At 55.4% G+C, this 24,071-nt stretch overlaps 1 protein-coding gene across 3 annotated transcripts; it reads right to left on the minus strand.

The window, feature by feature from the left end:
* Positions 1-241: 241 nt before the first annotated feature.
* Positions 242-23,948, minus strand: PKN1 (protein kinase N1). 3 transcript variants are annotated; one of them, XM_077121591.1, is made up of 22 exons: positions 23,871-23,948; positions 19,084-19,387; positions 17,717-17,868; positions 14,400-14,535; positions 11,885-12,030; positions 11,240-11,453; positions 10,381-10,566; positions 8,647-8,756; positions 8,406-8,549; positions 6,612-6,687; positions 6,358-6,499; positions 6,178-6,265; positions 4,094-4,173; positions 3,941-4,016; positions 3,763-3,854; positions 2,434-2,610; positions 2,169-2,231; positions 2,005-2,081; positions 1,638-1,780; positions 1,257-1,364; positions 1,076-1,156; positions 242-523 (listed from the first exon to the last, which is right to left on the minus strand). In XM_077121591.1, the coding sequence occupies exons 1-22, from the start codon at positions 23,889-23,891 to the stop codon at positions 320-322; spliced, it is 2,820 nt and encodes a 939-aa protein (XP_076977706.1). In that variant the 5' UTR covers positions 23,892-23,948; the 3' UTR covers positions 242-319. The 3 variants fall into 3 exon arrangements, with proteins under 3 accessions (XP_076977706.1, XP_076977705.1, XP_076977704.1); XM_077121590.1 differs by lacking the exon at positions 23,871-23,948 and adding an exon at positions 20,687-20,725; XM_077121589.1 differs by lacking the exon at positions 23,871-23,948 and adding an exon at positions 19,984-20,077.
* Positions 23,949-24,071: the final 123 nt, after the last annotated feature.

Raw genomic sequence — 24,071 nt, forward strand, 5'->3', positions numbered from 1 at the left:
TCGAAACCCCGAGGTCCGCATACCTCCGAGCCCCCTCCCATCGCGGCCCACCCACGCCCGCCACCACGGTGTCCCCTCCCTTGACACTGACTAGTTGCCCCCCCCATAGCCCAGAGACCTGCCTCACTCCCCAACTACCCATCTGATTCCTCCCCTCCCCTCCCCAACTCTCCCCACATTTCCCTGTTTGCAACCCCCCCCACACACACACACACACTGCGCACAAGAAGAGACAAAGATGCATGGGCGGGGACAAACCCCAAAGGCTTTTTTTAAAAACTACTAAGAGCTCGGTCGGGGGCAGGGGTAAGAGAGGGGGCTAGCAACCCCGGGCCACGAAGTCGAAGTCCCGGAAGGCCGCCTGCTCTGTAGCCGTGAGGGGCCGCGCGTCACGGGGCGGGCTCAGCGTGGGGGCCTCCCCTGTGAACTCCTCGTCGAAGTTGCTGACGTCCGTGCGGCCCGCCAGCGTGGGCACGAAGGGGGGCGGCAGGCGCCGGGCCAGCAGGGCGTCCCAGCCCAGCGTCTGCGGGGCGCGGGAGGCGGGGGGCGGGAGGGGCGGCGGGAGGAGGGAGTCAGTACAGCAGGGGGTGGGAGGGCAGACCCCACGCGGGACCAGCCCGCTAGCGCCTCCTTCTGGACCACCGTCTGTGCGACCAGCATGACAGGTCATAAGATAAGAGGCACGGGGTGGGGGAGGGCCTGGAGAATCAGGGTCGGTGGATGAGAGGGGTGTCCCTGAAGGTCAGTGGGGGGGGTAACCTGTGCTCCTACACTGGACAATGCTCCAACCAGTCCGGCCTGGGGTCGGTGTGGGAGCAGGAGGGTAAGTGGGAGAGGGGATAGGGGAGGGCATGGGCAAAGAGAGAGGGGAAAGGAAATAGGGGCACCAGCGGAAGGTGACATATTAGGAATGACAAGTCCTGGGGGGGGGGGGCAAAACCTTTGGTATGAAGCAACCAGGCTTTTGGGGAAGAAATGACCGAGTCCCTGGGGGAGGGGATGACCAAGTTTCTTGAGGGGAGTGGGGGTCGACCAGGCCCTTAGGGGGGAATAACTAGGTCGTGGGGAGCCTTACCCTGAAGAAGGGCTGTTTTTTCACATCCTCTGCGTCTCTCTCGCTGGACCCCAGCCTCCGTTCAGGATTGCGACGCAGTAGCTGGGGAAGGGAGCAGTGTAGGCACCTGTCCCCTCCCAGGCCCCAGAGCCCCCCCTGAGGCCCACCGGGGATATACCCCAGTGTTGGAGGGAGCCCTCACCCTTCGCATGATGCCAATGGCTTCGGCTGACAGAAAGCGGGGGTAGCGAACCTCGTCGTTGACGATGCTGTCAAATACCTCCTCCTCGTCGTCCCCTGGGAATGGGGACTGGGGACAGGAAGGGCTGGAGGTGACACAGGCCACCTCCTTGGGCCTCTCCAAGCCCAGCCCTCTGCACAGGCGATGCCCTCTCAGCAACTTGGGTGGGCTGGCTTGCATGGGAGGGTAAGTGCCCCCACTTTACAGATCCAGAGACTGAGGTCAGAAAGGGCAAGCCACCTGCCACCAATGGCACAGCCCACAATGGAAACAGGTTTCCACCCTGACCCGCCCATAGGCACATGCGAGGGGGCACGGACAGGGGCGTGGAGGGGGGCTCACCTCCCCAACCAGCATCTCGTAGAGGAGCACGCCCAGCCCCCACCAGTCCACTGCGCGCGTGTAGGACGTGTCCGTCAGCACCTCTGGGGCCAGGAACTCGGGGGTCCCGCAGAATGTGCTGGTCCGGTCCCCATAGCCCATCCCTGGGGAGGGGAGAGCCATGGAACGTTATGGGGGAGGGTCTCACCAGTAGCCTGACCTAGAGGTGAGTAGACGGGACGCCAAGCACGGTTGGGGGAGTGGGGAACAAGCCCTCACTGGCTCTCTCCCTTCTTTATCGAATCCCAAAGTCCAGCCCTTCAGATCCCAGCCCCCTGCTGGGCACGTATGGTCCTGTCCCCTGCCCCCCTCCAGCCATCCCCCTCACCCTCCTTGCAGAGGCCGAAGTCTGCGATCTTGACGTAGCCCTCGGTGTCCAGGAGCAAATTATCCAATTTCAGGTCCCTGTGGAGAGATTGGGGTTTGGAAGGAAGGCTGGGGGGGGGGGGGGTCTGGGCCCCCAGTGGGCAGAGCGCGCGTGCATACACGCACCTGTAGACAATCTTGTGTTCATGGAGAAACTGCAGGCCGAGCACCACACAAGCCGAATAGAAGCTGCGGAGAGAGGCTGAGGTGAGGGGGCCGGGCCTCCTGGCAAGGAGCGGGCGTGGAAGCCTGGCTCTCCAGTCCTCCAAAGCCCCCCCAGTCCTTCAAACTCTAGGAGAAGGCGGGCCTGGGGCGTGGGACCAGGCAGGGGCGGGGCCCAGCGGGGAATGGGCGGGGCCACACGTAAGGGCGGGGCCCGGGCGGGGCTCACACGGCGCGCGGCTCGGAGAAGACGTCGCTGTGGATGTGCAGCATGAGGTCCCCTCCGGCCGAGTACTCCATCACGAAGCACACATGTTCGGGCGTCTGGAAACAGCCGAACAGATTGACCAGGAAGGGATGTCCGGCGCTGGTCACCGCCGCTAGGATCCGCTTCTCACACATGAGGCTGGGCGGGGTCGGGGTCAGGGTCAGGGGTCAGAGGCCAAGACTGCCCCCCTACCCCTGACTCCCACACGCGGCAGAGCTTTCAATGAACAGATATTTGTTGGGCGCCACCCTAGTTCTGCGTTCGGAACTCACTTTGCTGCGCCAAGCTGGCCAACCTGCTTAATATTTCAAGCTCAACAGCCTCTTTGGCAAATGCCCCTCCGACACCCACCCCCCCCCCCACGGGAACCCAAGCCTCCTCCTGCTAAGGGCCCCCCAACTTCCCTCTGGGGAGCCACCAGACCAATCAAAGTGCTCTATCTCTGGCTAAGGGTTGACTCTGGGATGGGTAAACCAAGCCAGTGGGGCTCAATCCCAGGATTTCCGCTGGAATTTTTAAGGAAAAAGAGCTAAAGTTAGTGGGATGAGCCTGAAGCTTCTGGAGTGGAGGGCAGTTCCTCCGAGGGGACTGCAAGCAAAGCCCATACGGAAAGTGGAACAGAGAGGCAGCTTCATCTGAGCACCTGTATACAGCCATGCCTGAAGGCAGCCTGCCTCTCGACTTTTCTAGTCCAGACCAATAAATTCCTTTATTTGTTTAAGCCTGTTTGAGTTGAGTACCTGATTAATAAAAGGATGTCGGGAGGACTGGGTATAATCTCAGCACCTCTGCTCAGTGCTTTATGGGGGCCGGGCTTTAGATGCATCCCGACATTTGATCTAAGCGACAATCATGCAGAGGCATAATTACTCCACTTTTACAGATAGGGAAGCTGAGGCTCAGAGGGTGAAGCGATTTCCCAAGATCTCCAACCATGTTGCAGAGGTGGGATTTGAAGCTAGGGCTGCTGACCCCAAAGCAGAGGCACTCCAGGCCCTGCTGCTTACTGGCGTGGGATTTTGGGCAAATTGTTCAATCTCTCTTTGCCATCAGCAGAATGGGGGACAATGACAGTATGTATCTTATAGGGCTGTTGTGGGGGATACGTAAGTTGCTGAAAGTAATGTTCATGATGGGTGCTTTAGAAGAGTCATCATTATTTTAAACACTAGCTTGATAGTAGAATTGACTGAGTCAGTCTCACAGCAGCTCCAATAAGGGGGTTGCTCTGTCTCCCATTTCCCAGAAACGAAGACCAAGGCTCCCAGAGGGCCTGAGCAGGGTCCCCACCTCTCCACCTCATCTCGGGCCACAATATCCCCCTTCTTCAAAGCCTTGATGGCGAACAGCTCCCCACTGGGCCGGAATTCGGAGAGCAGCACCTGGAACCAAAGTGGGTAGAGTGGCTTAGCGGCCAGCCCAGGGGCCCCGGGGTTTCTGGACCCTCAGACCCCACTCCCCAGCTCACCTTCCCAAAGTGACCCCGGCCTAGCACCGCCAGAAACTTGAAGTCCTCAAGGGTCAGGGCTGACTTCCTTAGAGGGCTGTGGAGAAAGGACACTGGTGGGGACGAGGGGAGAGGGCAGGGGCTACGGGGGAGGATATGGGGAGGGGGCGTTACCTGCATGGGGCGGGGCCTGGGGTCTCCTGGGTCTCCGAAGATGGCTCAGGAGTGATGGGAGGATCCCGGATCGGGGAACTCTTCAGAGAGGAGAGATCAAGGGGAATGGAGTAAGGGTGGGCCTTAACCACAATGAACCCCCAAAGCCCTGTATGAACTTCCCTGACACCTCTGTCCCCACCTCTCCTACCACTCGCCCCCTTGCTCACTACCCTCCAGCTATACTGTTCCCCTCACTGTTCCCATGAACCCACCCTGCCCAGTCCTACCCCAGGACCTTTGCACAGGCTTTTCCCACTGCCTGGAACTCCTTCCCCAGATGCCTGTAGGCTTCTCCCTCACCTCCACAATAGTCAGCTGACCCCCTTATTAAATAACACAACTCCCCACATGCTCCCACCCCTCTTCCCCATTTTATTTTTTGTCACGTTCTAAATATTTCCACATTCTAAATATGTTTTATCATTTACCTATTTACTTTGTTAACTGGAATGATGCATTACAGAACATTATAGATTCTTTATACCTCATGCAAATATAATTAGAAAGAATCAAAACTATGTTTTTATTGTCCATAATGCTTTTATATAGCATACCTTATATTATTTTACATATATATATATTTTATTTATATCCTTTTAAAGTAGGATGCATGCTGTCAGGAAGTAGTGAGATATTAAATTTCTTCTAAGAAACTAATTTTTCAAGTAGAAAAAATACCTATTGGTCCATCTCCCTCCTCCTACAAGAAGGTACTAGAGCTTCTCGGCCTTTTGGCTAAGATCAAGTGTAAGAAGGTACTAGAAATAAAAATTCAATCTGTGCGAACAGATGTATGTTGGGAAGCCAATTGCCTTCCCCAGAGCCATTAGAGATTCTCTGGATATCTTTCTAGATACATTCTATATTCACGCAAGCAAAAATTCCGGTACAGGCTCCATTTGTTTTCCACCCACCACAGATAATATTCTAATCTTGCATTTCCCACTTGCCATTTTATGATGGAAATCCTTCTACACTGGCACACAGAGCCCTGCCTTGTTTATAACAGCTGTGCACTCTTCCATCTTGTTATTTACTTAGCACCAGACCCTACTGACGGACCCTGCAAATGTTTCTACTTTTTCAACCACACCAAGTTACTGAAGTAAACATGTAGAACATGCTTTTTTTGTGTGCGTGTGCAAATGTCCAGGAGAAGAATTTCTGGATTAAGAGAAGGTTCATTCTTAATTCAGCCCCTATCACCAAATCTTCCTCCCAAGGGGATGCGTCAATTCCCCACATCTTCCCCAGCACTGAGTGTTACTGAACTTTTTATTTTTTGACAACCTCACAGGCACCTCATTTCATTTAATCCCAAGAAGTATATATTATTTCCTTTTTTAAAAAAATGAGGCATAAAATACCTTTAGTGAGGTATGCAAGGAGGCAAGCTCTCATATATACGTCCAATTCTGAACCCGTTAGCTAGACCAGCAGTCAGTCAACTCAAGCTTGCTGCCTGCTGTTGCACAGCTGAGATGGGTTTTCTGCTTTTAAATGGTTAAAAAGAGTCATAAGAACTGCCTGGCACATGAAAATTGTATGAAATTCAAACGTGGGGTGTCTATCAGTAACATATCGCTGGAACCCAGCCACACCCTGATTGGCAGTAGCTGCTTTTGTGCGGCGGCAGCAGAAGTGACGAGCGGGGACAGAGACTGTCTGACTGGCAAAGTCGAAAATATTGACTCTCTGGTCCTTTACGGAAAACGTTTGCTGACCTGTGACCTAGGCAGGCTCCCTTGGGCCCTACGCTGTCAATATCCTCCATCCAGAGGTTACTGCTCTCTTGACTTCTATCATTGGCATGAGTTTTCAAGCTGCCTGGTTTGCAGGGCAGGACCCTGGTGTAAAGAGCGGTGGAACTGCTTGCCACAGGTCATGCCAGCGGGTGGCAGAGCAGGCAGCCTGGCTCCTGAGCTCGCATCTTAAGCCAGGGTCAAGCACCAGAGATGTGCTGCCGGGCCTAGGGAGTTTCCTGGTGGTCTCTGGGCCTGGGGCCTGGAGCAGGACCCAGGGAGAAGAAAGGAGATGCTCACCAGGCTCGATGGGCTGGAAGGAGGACCCGGCGGACTCTTCTGGGGCGAGCTGTCGGCCCCAAGGTTCAGCTTTTCCACAGAGATGTCACTGCCGCAAAGGGGAAGAGGACATGTCTGGGACCCGGCACCCTGGGAAGCAATGCGGGGCAGCCAGGGACATCAGGGGCTCTCCCCGCTTACCCTGGGGGCCGGGTCTCAGGTCCCGGAGAAACCCCAGGACTGAAGGTGACTGTGGCTGTGGCGTTGGGAATGAGCCTGCGAAGCAGCCGCACCCACGTGGCGACATCGATGTTCATTTGTCGAGCACGCTGGAATGCCTTCCCTGCATGGGGGGCAGCGATGGGGGAGGGAGGCGGGCATCACCCTCTGCTGCCCCTGCCCGGGGAACTCCTGGCCTTGGCCTCACCCCAGTCCTGGCCCAGCCCCTTACCCACCCTGCTGCTTGGAGAAGATTTTCTTCTGCCGTTGGAGCCGGGGGATTCTTTCAATGACGGGGTTCCGGAAGGTGACCTGGACAGGGGACAGAGAGTAAGAACCCCTTGCCTGCCTCAGGACAGCTCAGCATGGAAGACCTTGGGAGTATAGGGGTGCTGCCCCAATGTTTGGCTGCTCAGATTCCTCTGCAACTCATCCAACCCTAGAAGATGTTATGCAAGAGTCATAAAACCAATAAATTGTGCAGTGGAGCCATCCTCTAGGGCACCATCTTGGAAAAGCAAAAAGCAGGCAACTAGCCCCTCCTCTAGGAAGAAGGTAGGGGGTCTTATTCGCCAAGGTTTGCATCCAAATCCTGCAAATGGGTCTGAGTTACCCAGTACTCTGCTTCTCCAAGTGGAGTCCCAGACTGGCATCAGTTGGGAACTTGTGAAAAATGCAGATTCTCAGGGCCCACCTCCAATGCACTGAATCAGAAAGGCGAGAGTCAGGACCCAGCCCTCTGCTTCAACAAGCTCTCATGGGGTGCTGGGGCCACCTACACTTGGAAACAACTGGTCAAGTCTCATCCTCCCAACTCAAACGCATCTTCTAGAAGGCATCAAAGTTAAAGAACTGTAGTCTGAGGAGTCGCCAGTAGCCACATGTGGTGACTTAAATTTAAATTAGGTAGCATTAGGGAAAATTAGAATTTCAGTTCCGTGGTCCTGGACACACTCTCGTGCCTCATGGCTACCATACCATGTCAGATGACATGGCCACTGAACATTCCCATCTACATTCATTGTAGGTTCATGCACAATAGACCTGTAGAAAGTTCTATTGGATGGAGATTTGCAGAGGCCTAAGAATAAAATAGAATGCTGGAAGTAAACTCTGCAGGTAAGTGAGCTGGAATGCCTCAGAATTTGGCCACCCACTGTCATCCATCACTTGGTTTTGGACAGCCGTCCTATTGGATCTAACTGTCCCATCATCTGAAGCTAGCCCTTCTCTCTGCAGTCCTCAATTATTGCACCATATAAGAATTTCTGCACAGGGATAGGGCCATGGGGAGATACAGACACACAAAACAGGGCCGTGTGTACACTGGGGATGAATTTAAAGAACTGTGGAGGAGAATTTTGGCTAAGTCAGGGCACCAGTGACTTTCCTTTTCAGTGCCTCAGTTTCCTTCCCTGTCAAATAATGAATAACAGTCCCTGCATCATTGGGTTGCTGTGAGAACTGGTGAGTTGATGTCTGTAAAGCATTTAGGACAGGCCCAGCTGCTGCTACAAAGGCTCAGCTGAAAATTCTCTTCAGAGTGGGGTGTTCAACCAGGGGACACGTAGCATTGTCTTGGAGGTGGGTGGGGCTGCTACTGCTCTTTAGCAGGTCGAGGCCAAGGCTGCTGCTTTACATTCTATAGTGCACACAACAGCGCCCACAGAGGGTGGTCCAGCCCTGAAGGCCTGTGCTGGGAAATCCAGGCAGGACACTTTGCCCTGATGCCTCTGCAGAAGGAATCCTTGCTTACTCAACTGTGGCTCTAGCACCAAGCTCTCCGACAGGACACCCAGTTTTGCTTAGTTTTCTGATTAGAGGAAATTCTGTGATTCTTTCATGAAACTCTGCCTCAGAACAAAACTAATCCCAGCTTAGATTGCATCACTGGTATGGCTGATGATATGCTCTTTTCTATCAAGGCTCCGAGAACAGTCAAAGAGCCAGTTCTAGAAAATTGGGGATGAAAGAGGCAGGAATCCCTTTCTTAGGGGTTGCGGGAAAGTGGGGAGGGGTCAGGGCTGTACCTCAGCCACCAGGCAGCCCTGGGGTTCCATATCCAGCTGCACTTCATGTCTCTCATTGTCCAAGAAATCCTCCAACTTCAGGAATTTCAGGGCACAGAGGCCCCGCTGGTCCCGCCAAAACACGGCCAGCTCCAGTTCCCGTGCCTCAAGGGAGAGGAACAGGGTCAGCGCTAGGGGCGCCTGAGACCTGGAGACCCTCCTCTCCCAAGCCCCATCATGTCCCACCCCCACCCCAGCTCACCCTCTCCAGCTCCAGAGTAAAGTTCTGCTCCCAGGCATTGGGGCCACACGGCTTCCAGGACGTCTGCCCCACCACCGTGTTATCCAGTTTGAGCACGGTGCTGACCTCACCTGGAATTGGTGGGGGGGTTACAGTTGAAAAATAGGGGGTGAGCCTCTTGTCTCTAGTTAAATAAATCCTCCCCTAGTCCACCCCTGCCACAAAAACATCTAGCCAGGCTGTCTTGTCAAAGCCTGACAGTTTTGCCTGTTTCAACTCTAATCAATAGTTGTGTACGGTGTGAGGTAAGGATCCAAATTCATTTTTTTTTTCCAAATTCATTTTTATTCTATGTGGAAGTCCCAGCAAGGTCCTAAGTATTCACTCTAGAAAAACACACACAGATGGACGTTGGTAGACACACATGAAGCTATATGCTATATGATGGCCCCAAATGACAGATATTCCATGTTCATTAACAGAACTCATCTATTAATTGTGACACAGTCTTATTAGGCTGGACCATGACATTGCCGATAATCAACAATTTCTGACCTAAAAAAAAAAAAAAGCCTGGCAATTTGATATGCCTCAAATCTAATATACTAGATTATTAAACTGTAATGAAAATGAATGGATAGACAAATTCATAGAGAAAGAAAGCAGATGAGAGGTTACCAGCCACCCACAAGAAGCTATTGCTTAACAGATGAGTGACTCTCTTTGGGGTGATGAAAAAGTTTTGGAAATAGTGGTGATGGTTGCACCACAATATGACTTTAATTAATTTCCACTAAAAAATTATTAAAACAGCAGATTTTATGGTACATATATTTTACCACCCCACATATTTTAAAAAACTGAATGAACTATACAGCTTAAAACAATGACATGGATGAGTGTAACAAACAGTGTTGAAAGAAAGAAGCTAGTATTCCATGCAATCCATTTATATAAAGTGCTACACCAGGTACAAATGAACTATACTGTTTGGAGATACAAACATGGCTCCTAAAGCTATATAGAAAAGCAAGGAGATGCTAATCCTAAAAAATCAGAAGAATGGCTACCTGTAGGACAAAGAGATGGCTGGAACTGGGGAGGGGGCTGGGATTGGAGTGGAGGGGCCAGGGAACTGGCGATGTTTAATTTCTTGATCTGGGTGGTGACAGTATAGGTACTTGCTATATTGTTTATTCTTTGTTTCGTGCACTTCTTTCTTCTAGGTATGTGCTAGTTCTTTTGTGCGTATGTGATTTTTTTAAATATTTTTGGTTGTGAAATATATATATAAAAAAGCAATAAATCTCAAAGTACATTTTAATAAGTAGTTACAGAAAAATTTCAAAGTATGGCATGGGTTACAGTTCCATAATTTTAGGTATTTCCTTCTAGCTGCTCTAAGACACTGGGCATTAAAAAGAAATATCAATATAATGATTCAGTAGTGTTAATTTTTTTTTTGTATGCTGTATGGTGGGATCACATTTCATTATTTTTCCATGTGAGTATCATGTTACTGCAGGACCATTTGTTGAATTTTTTTTGTCTGTTTTGCTTGTTTGTTTATTTTGGGGGGAAGTGCATGGACTGGGATTCGACGAACCTGGGTTTCCCGCATGGCAGGTGAGAATTCTCCCACTGGACTACCCTTGCACCCTGCAGCAGTGTTGATTTTTAAAAGCGTTATGAATGTGAAGCATTCCGAGACCCCCAGCCCAGCTCATCCCTCAAAGACCCGTGATGCCCACTCACCTGCATTTTCGGTTTCTGCTTTGAGACTGCTCCGGCCACTGAGGCTCCCACTTCGGCTGTAAAGCCCTCGGGTTGGACGGCTCAGGAAGGGGGTGCGGCTGTCAGGGCCCCCGGCTGAGGATGAAGGGTTCCAGGGGATGGTCTCTGGGAGGTCCCTGCAGCCCACCACACGCACCTCCAGGGTCCCTGCAGGAGGGGCTGGTTAAGCAGTGGCCACATTCGAGAGGCCACAGGGGAAGTGAGGGTGCCCGGAAGTGACCAGTGAGCAGAGGGGGCACAGGGGCGGGTCAGCCAGGGCACTGGGGGGCCAGGGACGGCTGTGCCCGGAGGTGAGAAATATAGAACAAGGGATCTGGGGGCCAAGGCTGGGGTGGACAGGCTAGGGAGGGGGTCTGGATGCTGAGGTTTAGGGACAAAGGACTGGGTTGCCTAGGGTGGGGTTTACAGGCTAATCTGGGGTCTGTGCCTGCCATTGGGTGTCTAGGGTGAGGCTGGGAGGTCTCAGGACGATGGGGCTGACTGGCTTGGGGGCTCAGAGGTTCAGGGCTCTAAGGGGTCTGGCTGGAGTTCTGAGGGTGGGTTTAGGCTAGGGACTGGAGCTGGTAACAAGTACCAGCTGTGTGTGTATGTGTGTGTGTGCATGAAGGGGTGGGGCAGGAGGTCCAGGTGCATGGAGCTGAATGGCCTGAGGAAATGGGGTCCAGGACTAGAGGGATGGGGGACACCCGGATAGGAGACCAAAGCCAGGAGGGTGGTGAGCTGGGGCTGTGGGTAGCAGCAGTGCAGGAAAAGAAGGCAGGTGCCTGGGGTCCCAGACTACCAGGGTCAGGGAGCCGGTGTCTCTGGGCTTCAGGCCCACCTGTGAGCGGCGCAGGCTTGCACAGGGTGCTGTAGTGCGTGGCAGGGAAGGGCCCGGTCAGACGGGCGCTGAAGGCAGCGGAGGAGGCTGCCACGAGCTCCTCCCGCAGCAGCCGGCCCTTAGGGTGGTCGGCAGGCAGCTCCCCGAGACGACGCTCCAGAGACTCACGCAGCAACCCCAGCTTCTGGCTCGACTCGGTCAGCTTCTCCTGGGCCTGAGGGAGGCGGGGCAATACAGGGGCGGGGCCTAGGCTGCGGGCACTGACGCCCCGCCCCCCCAGCAAGATCCAGACCCCGCCCCCAGACTGGCTCAGTCCTACCCTGGACCCCATCTGCTTGAAGGCCTGGACACCAACCATCTTCGTCCTACCCTAGGGCTCCTCTAAAACTTTGCCAGTCGCCAAGGGGTCCCCTCCCACCTCGGGCTCTCCCCTCCTCCGAGATGCCACAATAACAACGCCCCACCCACTCAGGCCCCTGACCCTCACCGAGTCCCCACCTTGGCTTTGCCCCCTACCATGCCCCACCCTTATGGGGACACCTCCCTCCTGAAGCCCGGCCCCAGTGCAGCCCCGCCTCTTATGGCCCCGCTTCATCAGTGGCTCCTCCACCACGAGAGTCCTCCCCTCGGAGCCCTGCCCCTCACCTCGCTGACAGCGCGGCGGTCCGGGGCCTTGGCAGCGCTGAGCAGGCGCAGCACGTTCTTGGCGCCCTCAGCTACCGCGTGCTCCACTCGGAAGTGGTGCCGCAGCTCCTCGATGCGCAGCTCCACGGCCCCCAGGTCCGGAGACCCTGTGGAGGTGGCACTCGGGGCAGTGAGGCACGTGGGGCCAGGGACCCACCAACCAGGTCCCAGGCCCAGCCATAGGTGCCCCCGCCCAGACCCAGGGTGCTGAGGTTCACCAAGTATAAGTCCCAAGGGGCCGATGTGGTGACATGGTGACACGGTCACTGCAAGCCGTCAGCACACACAGTACACACAGCCACTCTGATCCAAACACCATCACCAGAGGGATAGGCCCAGGGTCAGGGCTAGGCAGGCACAAAGCCAACACAGGCATGGGACAGGCACATCAGAGTCCCACTCCCACCCAGGGGCTGTCACGGGGACAGACTCAGGCACATCATGACATAGCACCCACTCGCTGCCACACCCATGCACACAGTGACAGCCGGGATGCCCACGGATGCAGGGGTGCCATCACATTGACATACAGACACTGACACACTTTCGCCCCCAAACAGTTACCCAGAAACAGGGGCACCAGGATGGGTGAACAGCCACAGGGACACAGAGACACTGTCACACGATGCTGCTAGCACAGGGACACTGACACAGCAACACCACCACTGCCACCCACAGGGACACGTCACCCAGAGGGACAAAACTCCGTCGCTGTCACCCAGAGGGACACATCACCCAGAGGGACACAGCAACTCCATCACTGTCACGTCACCTACAGGGACATGTCACCCAGAGGGACACAGTGACACATCATTGTCACCCAGAAGGACATATCACCCAGCAGGATATGTCACCCACAGGGACACAACTATGCCATTACTCTGTCTCTGGCAAAGGGACACTCTCCTGGGGTCAGTCTCCCTACCATCATACAGACACAGCCCTGCTACCCCTGAGCATAGGGACATGTCACAGGGGCAAAAGACTATAGTCACAAGGACACAAACTCCCTTATGCCCAGACACATGGTCAAGAAAAGGGGCACAGCCCCCCGGGACTCAAACCCCATCCTGGGGAGAACCATAAGGGCACACTCGCTCTGCCAGAGGGACAAGCCACAGAGTAGCTGTGAGCTCCTGGGACAGTCCCAAGTTCTCCAATGACCCAGACTCGTCTGCTGGCCCTTGGTCACAGAGTGCCAGGCTCACATCACCCAGAAGTGTGCGGCACTCATCCGGACCCCTGCACGCAGACCCAGAGGCCCATGTCCCTCCTAGGCCTGCCATCACACAGCACTCAGACAGCCACAGAGACATTCACACTGACAGGGGCACAGTCACACCATCGTCATGGTTGCAGTGTCACCCAGAAGCACAGTGACAGGGTCATCCCAGCACACCAGATCCTGGGAGACCCATGTGACTATCCGGAGCACAGGGCCACCCCCCAGAGACACGCATGCACCGCCACATGGTTACAAAGTTCTACCACCAAGTGACGGCCCCACCCTCTCACAGCAGCACACATAGCATCACGTGGTCACAGTCACATTCAGACGGGTGCACACGCCAGTGGCGTGGACCCCACCACCCCATCCACAGTACACCAAGACACTGTTGCAATTCATGAGGACAATCTCACACATTCACATGCACCGCGTCCCCCAAAAGGACACACTCAAGTCCTAACTCCCGGTTCCGTGGATGGGACCTTATTTGGAAAGCCGAAGAAGTGGTTTAATTAAGATGATGCCGAACCAGAATAGGGTGGGGCCTGATCCACTGGGACTGGAGAGGACTGGATACAGACAGACAGACAGTGGGGAGAAGGCCATGTGATTCCTGGACGCAGAAATCAGGGTGCTGTGGCCACAAGCCAATGAACCCCAAGGATGGCAGGGAGCCACCAGAAGTTAGGGAGATTCCCCTGAAGGTATCAGACGGAGTGCAACCCTGTGGACACCTTGATTTGGGATCTCTGACCTCCAGAATGGTGAGACAATAGATTTCCGTTGTTTAAGCCACCCAGTTTGTGGTGCTTTATTACGGCAGCCACAGGAACTAAGACCACACACCCACCTGCCGTCACACCCAGTTATACACGCTCGGGGCCAGCAGCACCACAAAGCCACCATCGATTTCCGGGGTTGGCAAACTGTTTTCCATAAAGGGCCAGACAATAAATATTTTCAGCTTTGCAGTCCACAGACTCTGTCACCACTCCTCAACTCTACCTTGTAGCCTGAATGCAATCAAGGAAACGAATGGGCGTGGCTGCATGCCAATAAAACTTTATTATAAATAAAAGATGGCAGGCAGGATTTGGACCCACAGGCCATAGTCTACCCAGACCTGCTGATCTAGTCTGAACTCAGCATGGGACAAAATGGGAAGCTGAGGCCCAGAGAGGGTCAGAAACGGATGGCAGTGGCACAGGGCAGGACGCAGGCCGGGCTGGCTGAGGGCGAGGGGCTCACCTGGGGTCTCATCAGGTGGGGCCTGGCTCTCCAGCTGGCCAGCCTGCAGCGCCCGGCGGAGCTGCATCCGGATGATGTCAATCTTGGTTTTACTGTCCTGCAGCATCTGCTGGGCCGTCAGCAGCAGCTTCCGGTCCTGGGGGTAGAAGTGGGGCGTGAGGGGACAGCTGGTTGGCCAAGGGCTCGGGACCACCGGCCCTGCATCAATGCCATGCAGGGCGGCTACGATGGAATTCCGCCTGTTTCCAGGTGAATGGATGTAGTAGCTCTGCGCTTACTGCTGTGTGATCCTGAGCAAGCCACGCAATCTTTCTGGTCTTCAGTTTCCCCAACTGCAGAACAGGGGGCTGACAGCATCTGGCACACGGTGGTGCTGCTTCCACCCTAGCTGTCAGGATGTCCCACAGGTGGGTGGGTGGTCCCCATGGAGGATACAGCCCTGCCTGCAGCCGTGTGGGTGAGTCTCAAGGGTGACAGCGTGTGAATGTGAGAGATAATCTAGTCTGCAGAAAGTGGGGGCCTAGGTAGGGGTTCTTTGGAGGGCCATGACCAGGCACAGTCAAGGACCCCATGTGTGCACAAGTGCTGGGCATTGGTTGTGGATTTTCCCACCCATTTTTTACTGTTCCAAGACATTTATGTCCAGTCCATGTGTGTTCAAGGGGGGCCACGTCACTCCCAAGGGGTGGAAATTCGTTCTTGGGGGGTGAAAAGCCCTTACTCATTTTGTGTTTTAAGCACAGATAAACCTACAGTATAAGATACACAGCTTATCTGAGGGATTTAAATTTCATGGGGTGTAAGAAATGTATGTGGCAGTATTAGGTGTTCAAAAAGCACAATCTATACAGTCTACACTCAAGCGTTCAGAAAATGGATTGAAGATGGATGGACAGATGGATAGATGGATAGACAGATGAACTGATAGCTGGACAGATGGATAAAATGGTAGAGCAAATGTGGCAAAATGTTAAAATTGGGGAACCCTGGTATCTGTGGCGATATGGGTAGGTTGGAGTTCTCCTATTGGGGTTTGTGTTATTCTCATAAAAATCCCATAAGTTTGTAATAAAAAGTTTTTTTGTTTTGCGTGGGCAGGCATTAGGAATTGAACCCAGGTCTCTGGCATGGCAGGTGATAACTCTGCCTGTGAGCCACTGTGGCACCCTGAAATAAAAAGTTTTTAAACATTTTTCATGGGGTAGCATTCAAGCAAAACTTGTACATGCATGCTCATAGGAGTATTATTCACAATCGCCAAAAGGTGGAAAGAATCCAAGTGTCCAGGAGCAGACAAATGGATAAACAAAATATGGTCCATCCATACAACGGAATATTATTTGGCCATAAAAGGAATGAACTTTTGATCCATGCTATTATGTGGATGAAATGCGAAAACACTATGCTCAGGGAAAGAAGCCAGACATCAAAGACCATGAATTTTAGGATTCCATTTGTATGAACTGTCCAGAATGGGCAAATCCAGAGAGACAGAAAGCGGATTAGTGGTGGCTGGGGGTAGGGGGGACGGGGAGTGACCTCTGATGGTGACAGGGTTTCCTTTTGGGGTGATGAGAATGTTCTGGAACTAGATAAAGGGGGTGGGGCAGAACACTGAAAGTGCTTTAATGTCTCTGAATTTTCCACTTTCAAACGGTTGCAGTGGCCAATTTTTTTTTCTAACTTTTCATTTTATAATAATTTCAAACTTTCAGGACAATTGCAAAAAGAATACAAACTCCATTCAGAGAACTCCAACATACACCTACCATGGCAGATATTCCTATCTTTCAATCATGTATCTCTTATCTATGTATTATCCATGTATCTACCTACCTACCTACTTACCAACCTACCTTCTGAACATCTGACAGCAGGTAGCACATGCCATACTCCTTAAACATACAATACTCCTATATACATTTCCTACGAACAAGGCTAGTCACCCTAAGTGCACTCACCAAGTTCAAGAAATTTAACACTGATACAAAGTTTACGTTGCATATTCCAATTTTTCTTATGTCCCTAAAATGTCCTTTTGAGCCTTTTCTCCTCCATTTTCTTAGACTCCATCCAGTACCACATATTATTGCATTTGTCATTATCTCTCTGGTTTATCTTAGCGGGAACATACATGCAACATAAATCTCCATCCCATCCCCTCCCAGGCCTGCCATTCGGAGGGATTTATCACACGCCCGATGCTGCGGTACCCTCACCACTATCCATTACAGAACTTCCCCTCCGTCCAAGAAGAAACCTCACCTCGTTTTGCACAAACTCCCCGTTGCCTCTGCCCCCCACCCCTGCCAAGCTTGACTCCACTTTCTGTCTCTCTGAGCTTGCTTATTCTCTGATATTTTCTTTGTGGTTGCCTGGGACTGAAATTTAACATCCTAAATCTATAACATTCTAATCCATGTCACTTGCTTTGATATCTGTTTAACTTCCAGCTAGCATTGTGACAGAGCTTTCCCTGGATGCCAGGAGCTAACAAGAAGAGAAGAGGAGGCGGTGGAGGAGGAGGTGGTGGGATGAAGAGGAGGAAGAGACACCTATGCAGGTCTTTGCAGAGCGGCCTGGGGGATTGCTTCCATCGGGGGGTTACCCAGACGGTGAGCTCAGAGAGCAGCTCCGGGCCAAAGACAGGGGCCTCCCGGGTCCTTTCTGTGCATGCTCTTGTCTTAGGTCTAGAATCCGCCCATACACCTGGGCACGAACACCCCTTCTTCCCAAGGAAGCAGTGTCCTCAAGGCCCTGGCCACTGCCCTGGGCAATCCCTGCCCCTGGCAGCCACGTGATGGCTTTCCCTGGGGAGCTCTGGGAGCCCTTTGCATGGGCAGGACAAGCTCTGGGACAGCAAGTTCCTCAGGTCACCACCACAGAGCCTGGGCCAGACATCTGACACCAGTGTGTGCATGACGGCCACTGGGCTTCCTCTAGGACCCTGTCCAGGGCCCACCAAAGGGGCAAGATGAGAGGTGGGGGAGGGGCGATGGCCTGTGTTACGATGTGCCTTTTACCACAACGAAAAATCTCCGTGATGGTCCTTCTGACATCACCCCCCCGCCCCCCCAACACAAACACACTCCTCATATGCCCCTAGGAGCTACCTGCATCCCGATCCTGTCTCCAAGTATGCATACAGGTGTGTGTGTGTAGGAAGTATGTTAATAGGGGGCATGTGTGCACACACAGGTAAATGTGTACAGGTATATGTGTGCATGTAGGGTGAGTGCACACCTATGTATGGAATGTGTGTGTAAGATTGTACACGTACGTGTGGGTGGGTGCGTATGTGCATGCATGGCCCCCACCTTGGTGCTGCCGTTGCTGTACGTCTGGATCATGTTTTCGGCCCCCTGCTTCACCTTCAGCTCGATGGCCAGCTGCTTCTCCAGGCCAGCCACACGGCTCAGATTGGTGGCCGAGCAGGCCGAGCCACACGCTCCGGGGGACTGGGGTGCATCTGGAGGGGGCGGGAAAGAGCACGTCACTATGGCCCCCAGCACCAGCGGACAGGCCGGTAGGGGACACCCGGGCCCAGAAACTTCTAGCCACCCCCAGCCACCCCAGGAATATCCCCCCACCCCTCTTCAGTGGCATGACCCAACATAAGTGAGCACAGGCAGGTGGTGTAAGTTCCTGGACATTGGTGCAAGCATGTGTGGGAATCCCCAACTATTTATTCAGGTGTCTGAGTCCTTAGAGGTTAATGCAACTGAGTGTGAGTGACTGTGGGTGTGAGGAGGTCTGTGTGTCTCCCGCCTGCTATGTGTGTAACTGGGAGATGTCAGGTGATGGAACGATCGTGAGATGCCAGGTACTGAGGTGGCCCTATGCATACGTTTCCATTCATACAGCTACGAACTGGGACCCCTGGGTGCTGTGTGAGTCTGCGTGGGAATCTTTGGGTGTTGGTACAGCTGGGCATGTGTGTCTCTGGGTGCTGTCCAGGTGTTGGTGGGACTGTGAGAGAGTCTTCTGGCATTTTCTGGGTGTTGGTATTGACTGTGGGTGAGTCTCAGGGTATTGGTGTGACTGCAGATTGCAGTGTTTGCTATGACTGTATTAAAAGACTTGGTGTTGCCAAGACCACGTGTCCCTTTGGGGTCTTTGGAGCCAGTGTTGCCTGTCTGGGTGTTGATATGACTGCGTGTATGTAGCCAGTGGTGCATGTCTGCCTGTTGGTGCGACTGTGTGTATGTAGCCAGTGGTACATGTCTGGGAGTGGGTGTGACCACGTATATCTCTCTGGAGGTCAGCAGTCGATACTGTGTCTCTTGCTGTTGTGTGACTCTGTGGATAGCTGGGGGTGCATGGCTGCCTGTTGGTGGGACTGCATGTGTACAGCTGGGGGTGTGTGTCTGCCTGTTGGTGGGACTGCATATACAGCTGGGGGTGCGTGTCTGCCTGCTGGTGTGACTGCATGTGTACAGCTGGGGGTGCATGTCTGCCTGTTGGTGTGACTGTGTATACAGCTAGTGGTGCGTGTCTGCCTGTCGGTGCATATCTGCCTGTTGGTATGACTGCATATGCACAGCTGGGGGTGCATGTCTGCCTGTTGGTGTGACTGCATGTGTACAGTTGGTGGTGCATGTCTCTCAGCAGCTGGTACTGTACGCCCGGGCCCAGCGGTGGAGGTGGCATGCGTGCCCCACGCCCCCCGGGCCTCCTAGCTCACCATGGGCGGTGGCCACAGGGTCGGGCAGCACCACGTGGGCATGTAGCTCCTGCAGCTGCTGGTGCAGCAGCTCGAGGCGGCGTGATGAGCCACGCAGCAGCACCTCCACGGGCCCCAGGCTGCGGCCCAGGTCGGTGGTGGCGCGACGCAGGTTCTCCGCGCCTTCCTTCAGCTTCAGCTCCTTGCGTATCTCCCGCCGTAGCCGCTCCCGCTCTAGCTCCAGCTGCTGCTGCACCCCGGGGGCCGCCAGGTCCGCACCCGCCAGGCCCAGCTGCTCCAGCAGGGACCAGCTGCGCGGCTCACTCTGCAGGTGACAGGGCAGGGTCAGAGGAGCCAGGAAGGTTCCCCCCACATCAGGACTCCCAAAAACAAGAGCCTGACCTGCTCTTCAGAGACCCCAAAACTGGCAAGGCCCTGGCCCCCCAGACTAGAGGACCCCCCAGAGACAGCACTGCTTCCTTTTGTCTGTCCTTCAGGCAGTGGACTCCAGAGGGAGGCTCCAGCACCCCAGTGCTGAGCCCCCAAAGGAGCAGGGGCCTAGGGCAGGTCTATCTCCCCTCAGCTGTCTCCCCAAACTAGGAGACGCTAAGGGTAGGCCCTGTGCCCCCTCTCTGTCCCCCCAAAACTAGTAGGTGCTGAGAGCAGGCCCTGCTTCCCCCCCAGCTCCCCCGACCTCTACAATTAGGACCCTAAAGAACAGAGTAGATCTCCTTCCTCCCACGTCTCCCCACTGGGGGAGTCCCAAAGATCCCCAAATCTCTTCTTCCTCCAAAATGAAGACTCTGCAGCCCCCGTCTTATCTCCTCTCCTCTGTCCAAAACTTGGACGTATGGCGGCCAGAGCCCGTCTCCCACCCACCCAGTCCTGTCCCGCTAGTCCCCACAGGGACCCCAGCCCCACCTCCAGCTCTTGGTGGGAAGGGGGTTCAGCCTCCGCCATCCCGGGTCCGAGGTGAGGGCCCCGCCCTCTTCCTGAGCCTCCGCCCTGCCGGGGCCTCTCGCCCGCCACTTCCTCTTTCCTGCCAGCTCCCGGCAGCCCCCACGGCCAGCCCGGGCACCAGGGCATCTCGGGGACCTTCCTTATAACCCCTCCTCCAGGACAAGCCTGCTTCCCCGAGGCACCCTGGTGGGTATGCTCCCATGCCACTGGCATGTATGTGACAAATAGGCATCCGTGAGCATGCACATGCTCCCAAGGCTTGGGTGGCTGCCTGTTCTCACGTACCAGTAGACAAGTACACAAAACACAAGCTCACGCACGTGAACGCAGACTCACAAGTGCATGTACACTCTCCCATCTATGGGTGTGCACACGGAATACAGATTCACTTATGTGTGTACACTCCTGAATCTACAGGTGTGTGCAAGGAACGCAAACTCAGGCATGTGTGCACACTCTCACTTCCACAAGTGTGCACACTCCCACAGCTATAGATATGCATATGGGACAATGATTTCAGGTGTGTGCACATTCCCTCGCCCACGCATGTGTATACTTCTATGCATGTGCCTGAGAATATTTACATGCCCCCCCAAACTTTGTACAATACACGTTCCCACCTGCCCACGTGGGTGCCACACACACACTACACACACACACATACCCACACGCTCTCCGAGGCCCCCATGGCCTCCCCATGCTCCCACGGGCCTTCAGCTCTGCTGATACCTGCGTGTGTCCCTACAGCCAGATGCTTCTGCCCGCCCCTTGTCCCTGACTTCCCCTTTGGGGTCAGGACAGCGAGTGCTACAGAGACCAGGCCCCCTTCCTGCAGGCTGAGGCTGCCCTGACTTCCTGCTTCGTCCCCGACTGGCCCGCTGCTGCCAACCACAGCTGAAAGGCTGGTGGGACCGCCCTGAGGCTGACACAGAGAGAGGACAGCACTGGGGGGCTGGGGCACAGATCAGCCAAAACCAGCAACCCTCACAACGCCAGCTGGGCACATACCAACGGCCAAGCATGCCTATTTCTAATAGCAGTTACTAGAAACTTCTCCCAGATTAACTAACACCACCCCATGTTCCAGATAAGGAAACTGAGGCCTGGGGTGGGGGTGGGGGGTCATGTAACTTGCTCTAAGTTCCCACGGCCAGCAGGAGGCAGGGTTGGGAACCAAAACAGAAGTGGCCAGCACCCAAGCCCGGGTTGGGGGTCAGCATGGCACTAAGTGCCCCATGGACATCACCTCCGTCAGCTGGGGTCACTCACTTCACAGATGAGAAAAGCCGTCGCCATCTGCCCCTGACCAACTGCCACTATTCTCCCCATTAAACAGGCGAAGAAACAGGCGTGGAGGAGTTATAACAGAATTTTGAAATGAGCAGTGGAGGGGAATTTTATATCCACTGCTGGGGGCACTGGGCCATGTCTGGAGATCTTTTTGGTTATCACAACTGGGGGGAGGGGTTTGCTACTGGGACTTAGTGGGTTGAGGTCAGAGCGGCTGCTCACCATCCCATGATGCCCACGTCGGCCCCCCATGATGAAGAATGACCCGGCCCCAAAAGTCAGTGGTGCCCCAGCTGAGAAACCCTGCATTAATTATTCAGGAAAACAATTGGGTTCGGTCCCTAGCTCACACCACACATCAGAATCAGTTCCCCATGAGTGAGACAGCGTAAACCTCTGGGATTTACCTCCTCTGTCCCTTGCCACTCAGTTTGTGTATTTAAACGCATGCAGAATCACAGGACATCAGTAAGTCAGATAATTATGGGATGCAGGGTCTCGGGTATCAATGAGATCCCCTGATCCAGAGTAAATTGGGGTGATTCTGCTCCCAGGGAATATTTGGCAATGGGCAGAGACACTTTCGGTTGTCACACTGGGAGGAGAGGAGGTGGTCCTGGCATTCAGTGGGGGGAGACCAGGAAGGCTCCTCAACACCTTCAGTGCCCAGGATCCAGCTAAGGATGGGACACCATGGTGGAAAGAGTATCGATTTGGAAGCAGCTCCGAGCACTGTCTGGTGTCTATCTCTTCTGGTGACAGGACCGAGGCTCAGAGAGGCAAAGACATTGGCCCAGGGTACACAGTGAGCAAGTGGCAGCCTTGGGGTTTAAACCCAGGCTCCCCTCAAATATCCCCTCCCAAGCAGCTACCCCTATCCTAGACAGGCCGAGCAGGGGTGCAGCCAGGAGCAAGGCCAGCCCAGATGGGGAAGTCCAGCCTCCCTGGGCCCCACCTCCCGGCAGCGGATGCCTGAGAAAATGCAGAGCAGGCAGGGAGGGGGGCCCGGCCTCTCCGGTCCTCCTCCCCGGGTGACTCACTCCTACCCCAGGGTAAGGGGTCACCTGAGGCCCAGTGAGGAGAACCCAGGAATTCAGGGGGCCTAGGCCAGCCTCGGAGAATCCCTGCTTCCCAGAGCAGCCATGGGCCTAGACCCCCATGTCCAGAGATTTCAATGCCTTGGGCGTTTCCAGAATGTGGATAGGACATCCGTTTGCCGGACACAGAACAGACAGGCACATGTCGGGAAAGACAGAGGGACGGGGCAGCAGGCCCAAGATCCACGGGGAAGGGAGGAACAGGAGGGGAGCACAGGGCAGGCAAGGGATTGGAAGGGGGGACCAGGGCACGGGCCCAGCCTCATTCTGGGAGTCACAGCCTTGTCTGGGTCACGCATGGTACATGCCCAACGTATGCATGCACCTGGGGGACTCCTACACAGCCCCCCACCCTGGGCCGGGGGAGGAGGCAGGGACCCCGGCCCACCCCCTTCCCAGGTCTGACCTTGTGCGCTCTGCAACACCAGATACGCCCAGCTCCTCGGCAAGGCTGGCAGGCCATCAGCAGGACTGGGGGAGGGGGGCATGGTGGGTCACGGGGGAGACACAGAGGGGACAGGGGCAGGTGCAGAAGGAGACGAGAACCCGGTTACAATGAGACCACGGGACAAATGACCAGATGGTGGAATGCTGACAGCGGGCACCAGAGGCACAGGGCATGTCTGATTTGGGTCAAGCAATCCAAGAAAGGTCCAAGGCCACCTGCCCTGCTTGTCACTGATGGGGAGACTGAGTCCAAAGCAAGGAGGTCAGAGAGGCCAAGGCAGCGCCTGGATGGTGCCAGTCACAAGCAAGGGGGGTGGCATTTAATGGGGTACACCCCTGGCGCCCACAGGCAAGTAGGATTCCAGGTATGGTGGCAATTCCCCACCTGAACACCCCAGCCCAGCCCACTTGGGAGGGCAGAGAAGGTCCCACCTGCAGTCCCGAGAGTGGGCGTGGGGGGGGCCCCGACCCAATGAGGTGACTCGGGGACTTCCGCCAACAGGTGCTAATCGGGCTGGCGTCGGGGCCATCGTAAATGGTAAATGTCTTGTCGGGAGGCGGGGGCCTCTGGAGCTTTGCGATGCGGGGGAGGGGCCGGGCCAGCGGCCTCCTCCCCTCCCCGGGCCCCGCGCCAGGCACCTGTCCCAGGAGGAGCGGCACCTGCCGGGAGCCGCGTGCCGGGGAGTGGGGGGTGGACAGTGGATGCAGGGTGGGTGACAGGCACCGGGACGCGCAGACCAGCCCCTGACACCCCACGTCGCGCCGCCGCCGCGCCCCCCTCCAGTTCTCGGGGAGGGCCCGGGCTCCGAGGCGCGGCGGGGGCTGCCCGGCCCTCCCCGCACGCCCCCCTCGGGTCCGTACCTCCACCTGTCGAGATGGGGGGCCGGGCTGGCTCCGCGGCTCCCGGCCCGGGAGGGGGCGCCGGGCGCTCGGGAGGCCCCCGCTTGCCCCGCCCCGGCGTGGGGGGTCCCGCCAGCGCGCGGCCCCCGCGGCGTGGGACGCAGGTGCGCCTACCTGCACGGCGTCGCTGGCCATGTCCTCGCGCCGCCCGCCGGGGGTCCCCGCGCGGAGGGAGGAGCCGGGAGAGGAGCGCGCGTGCGCCCCGGGCGGGGCGGCGGGGGCGGGGGGAGGGGGAGGGGGGCGCGCGGCCCGCTCCGACCTGCTCGGCTCCGGCCCCGCCTGGCCCGGCCGCCGCGTCCGCGCGCCGCGCCCTCC

The sequence above is a fragment of the Tamandua tetradactyla genome, chromosome 11 (genome assembly GCF_023851605.1).
Source record: "Tamandua tetradactyla isolate mTamTet1 chromosome 11, mTamTet1.pri, whole genome shotgun sequence".
NCBI lineage: Eukaryota > Metazoa > Chordata > Mammalia > Pilosa > Myrmecophagidae > Tamandua > Tamandua tetradactyla.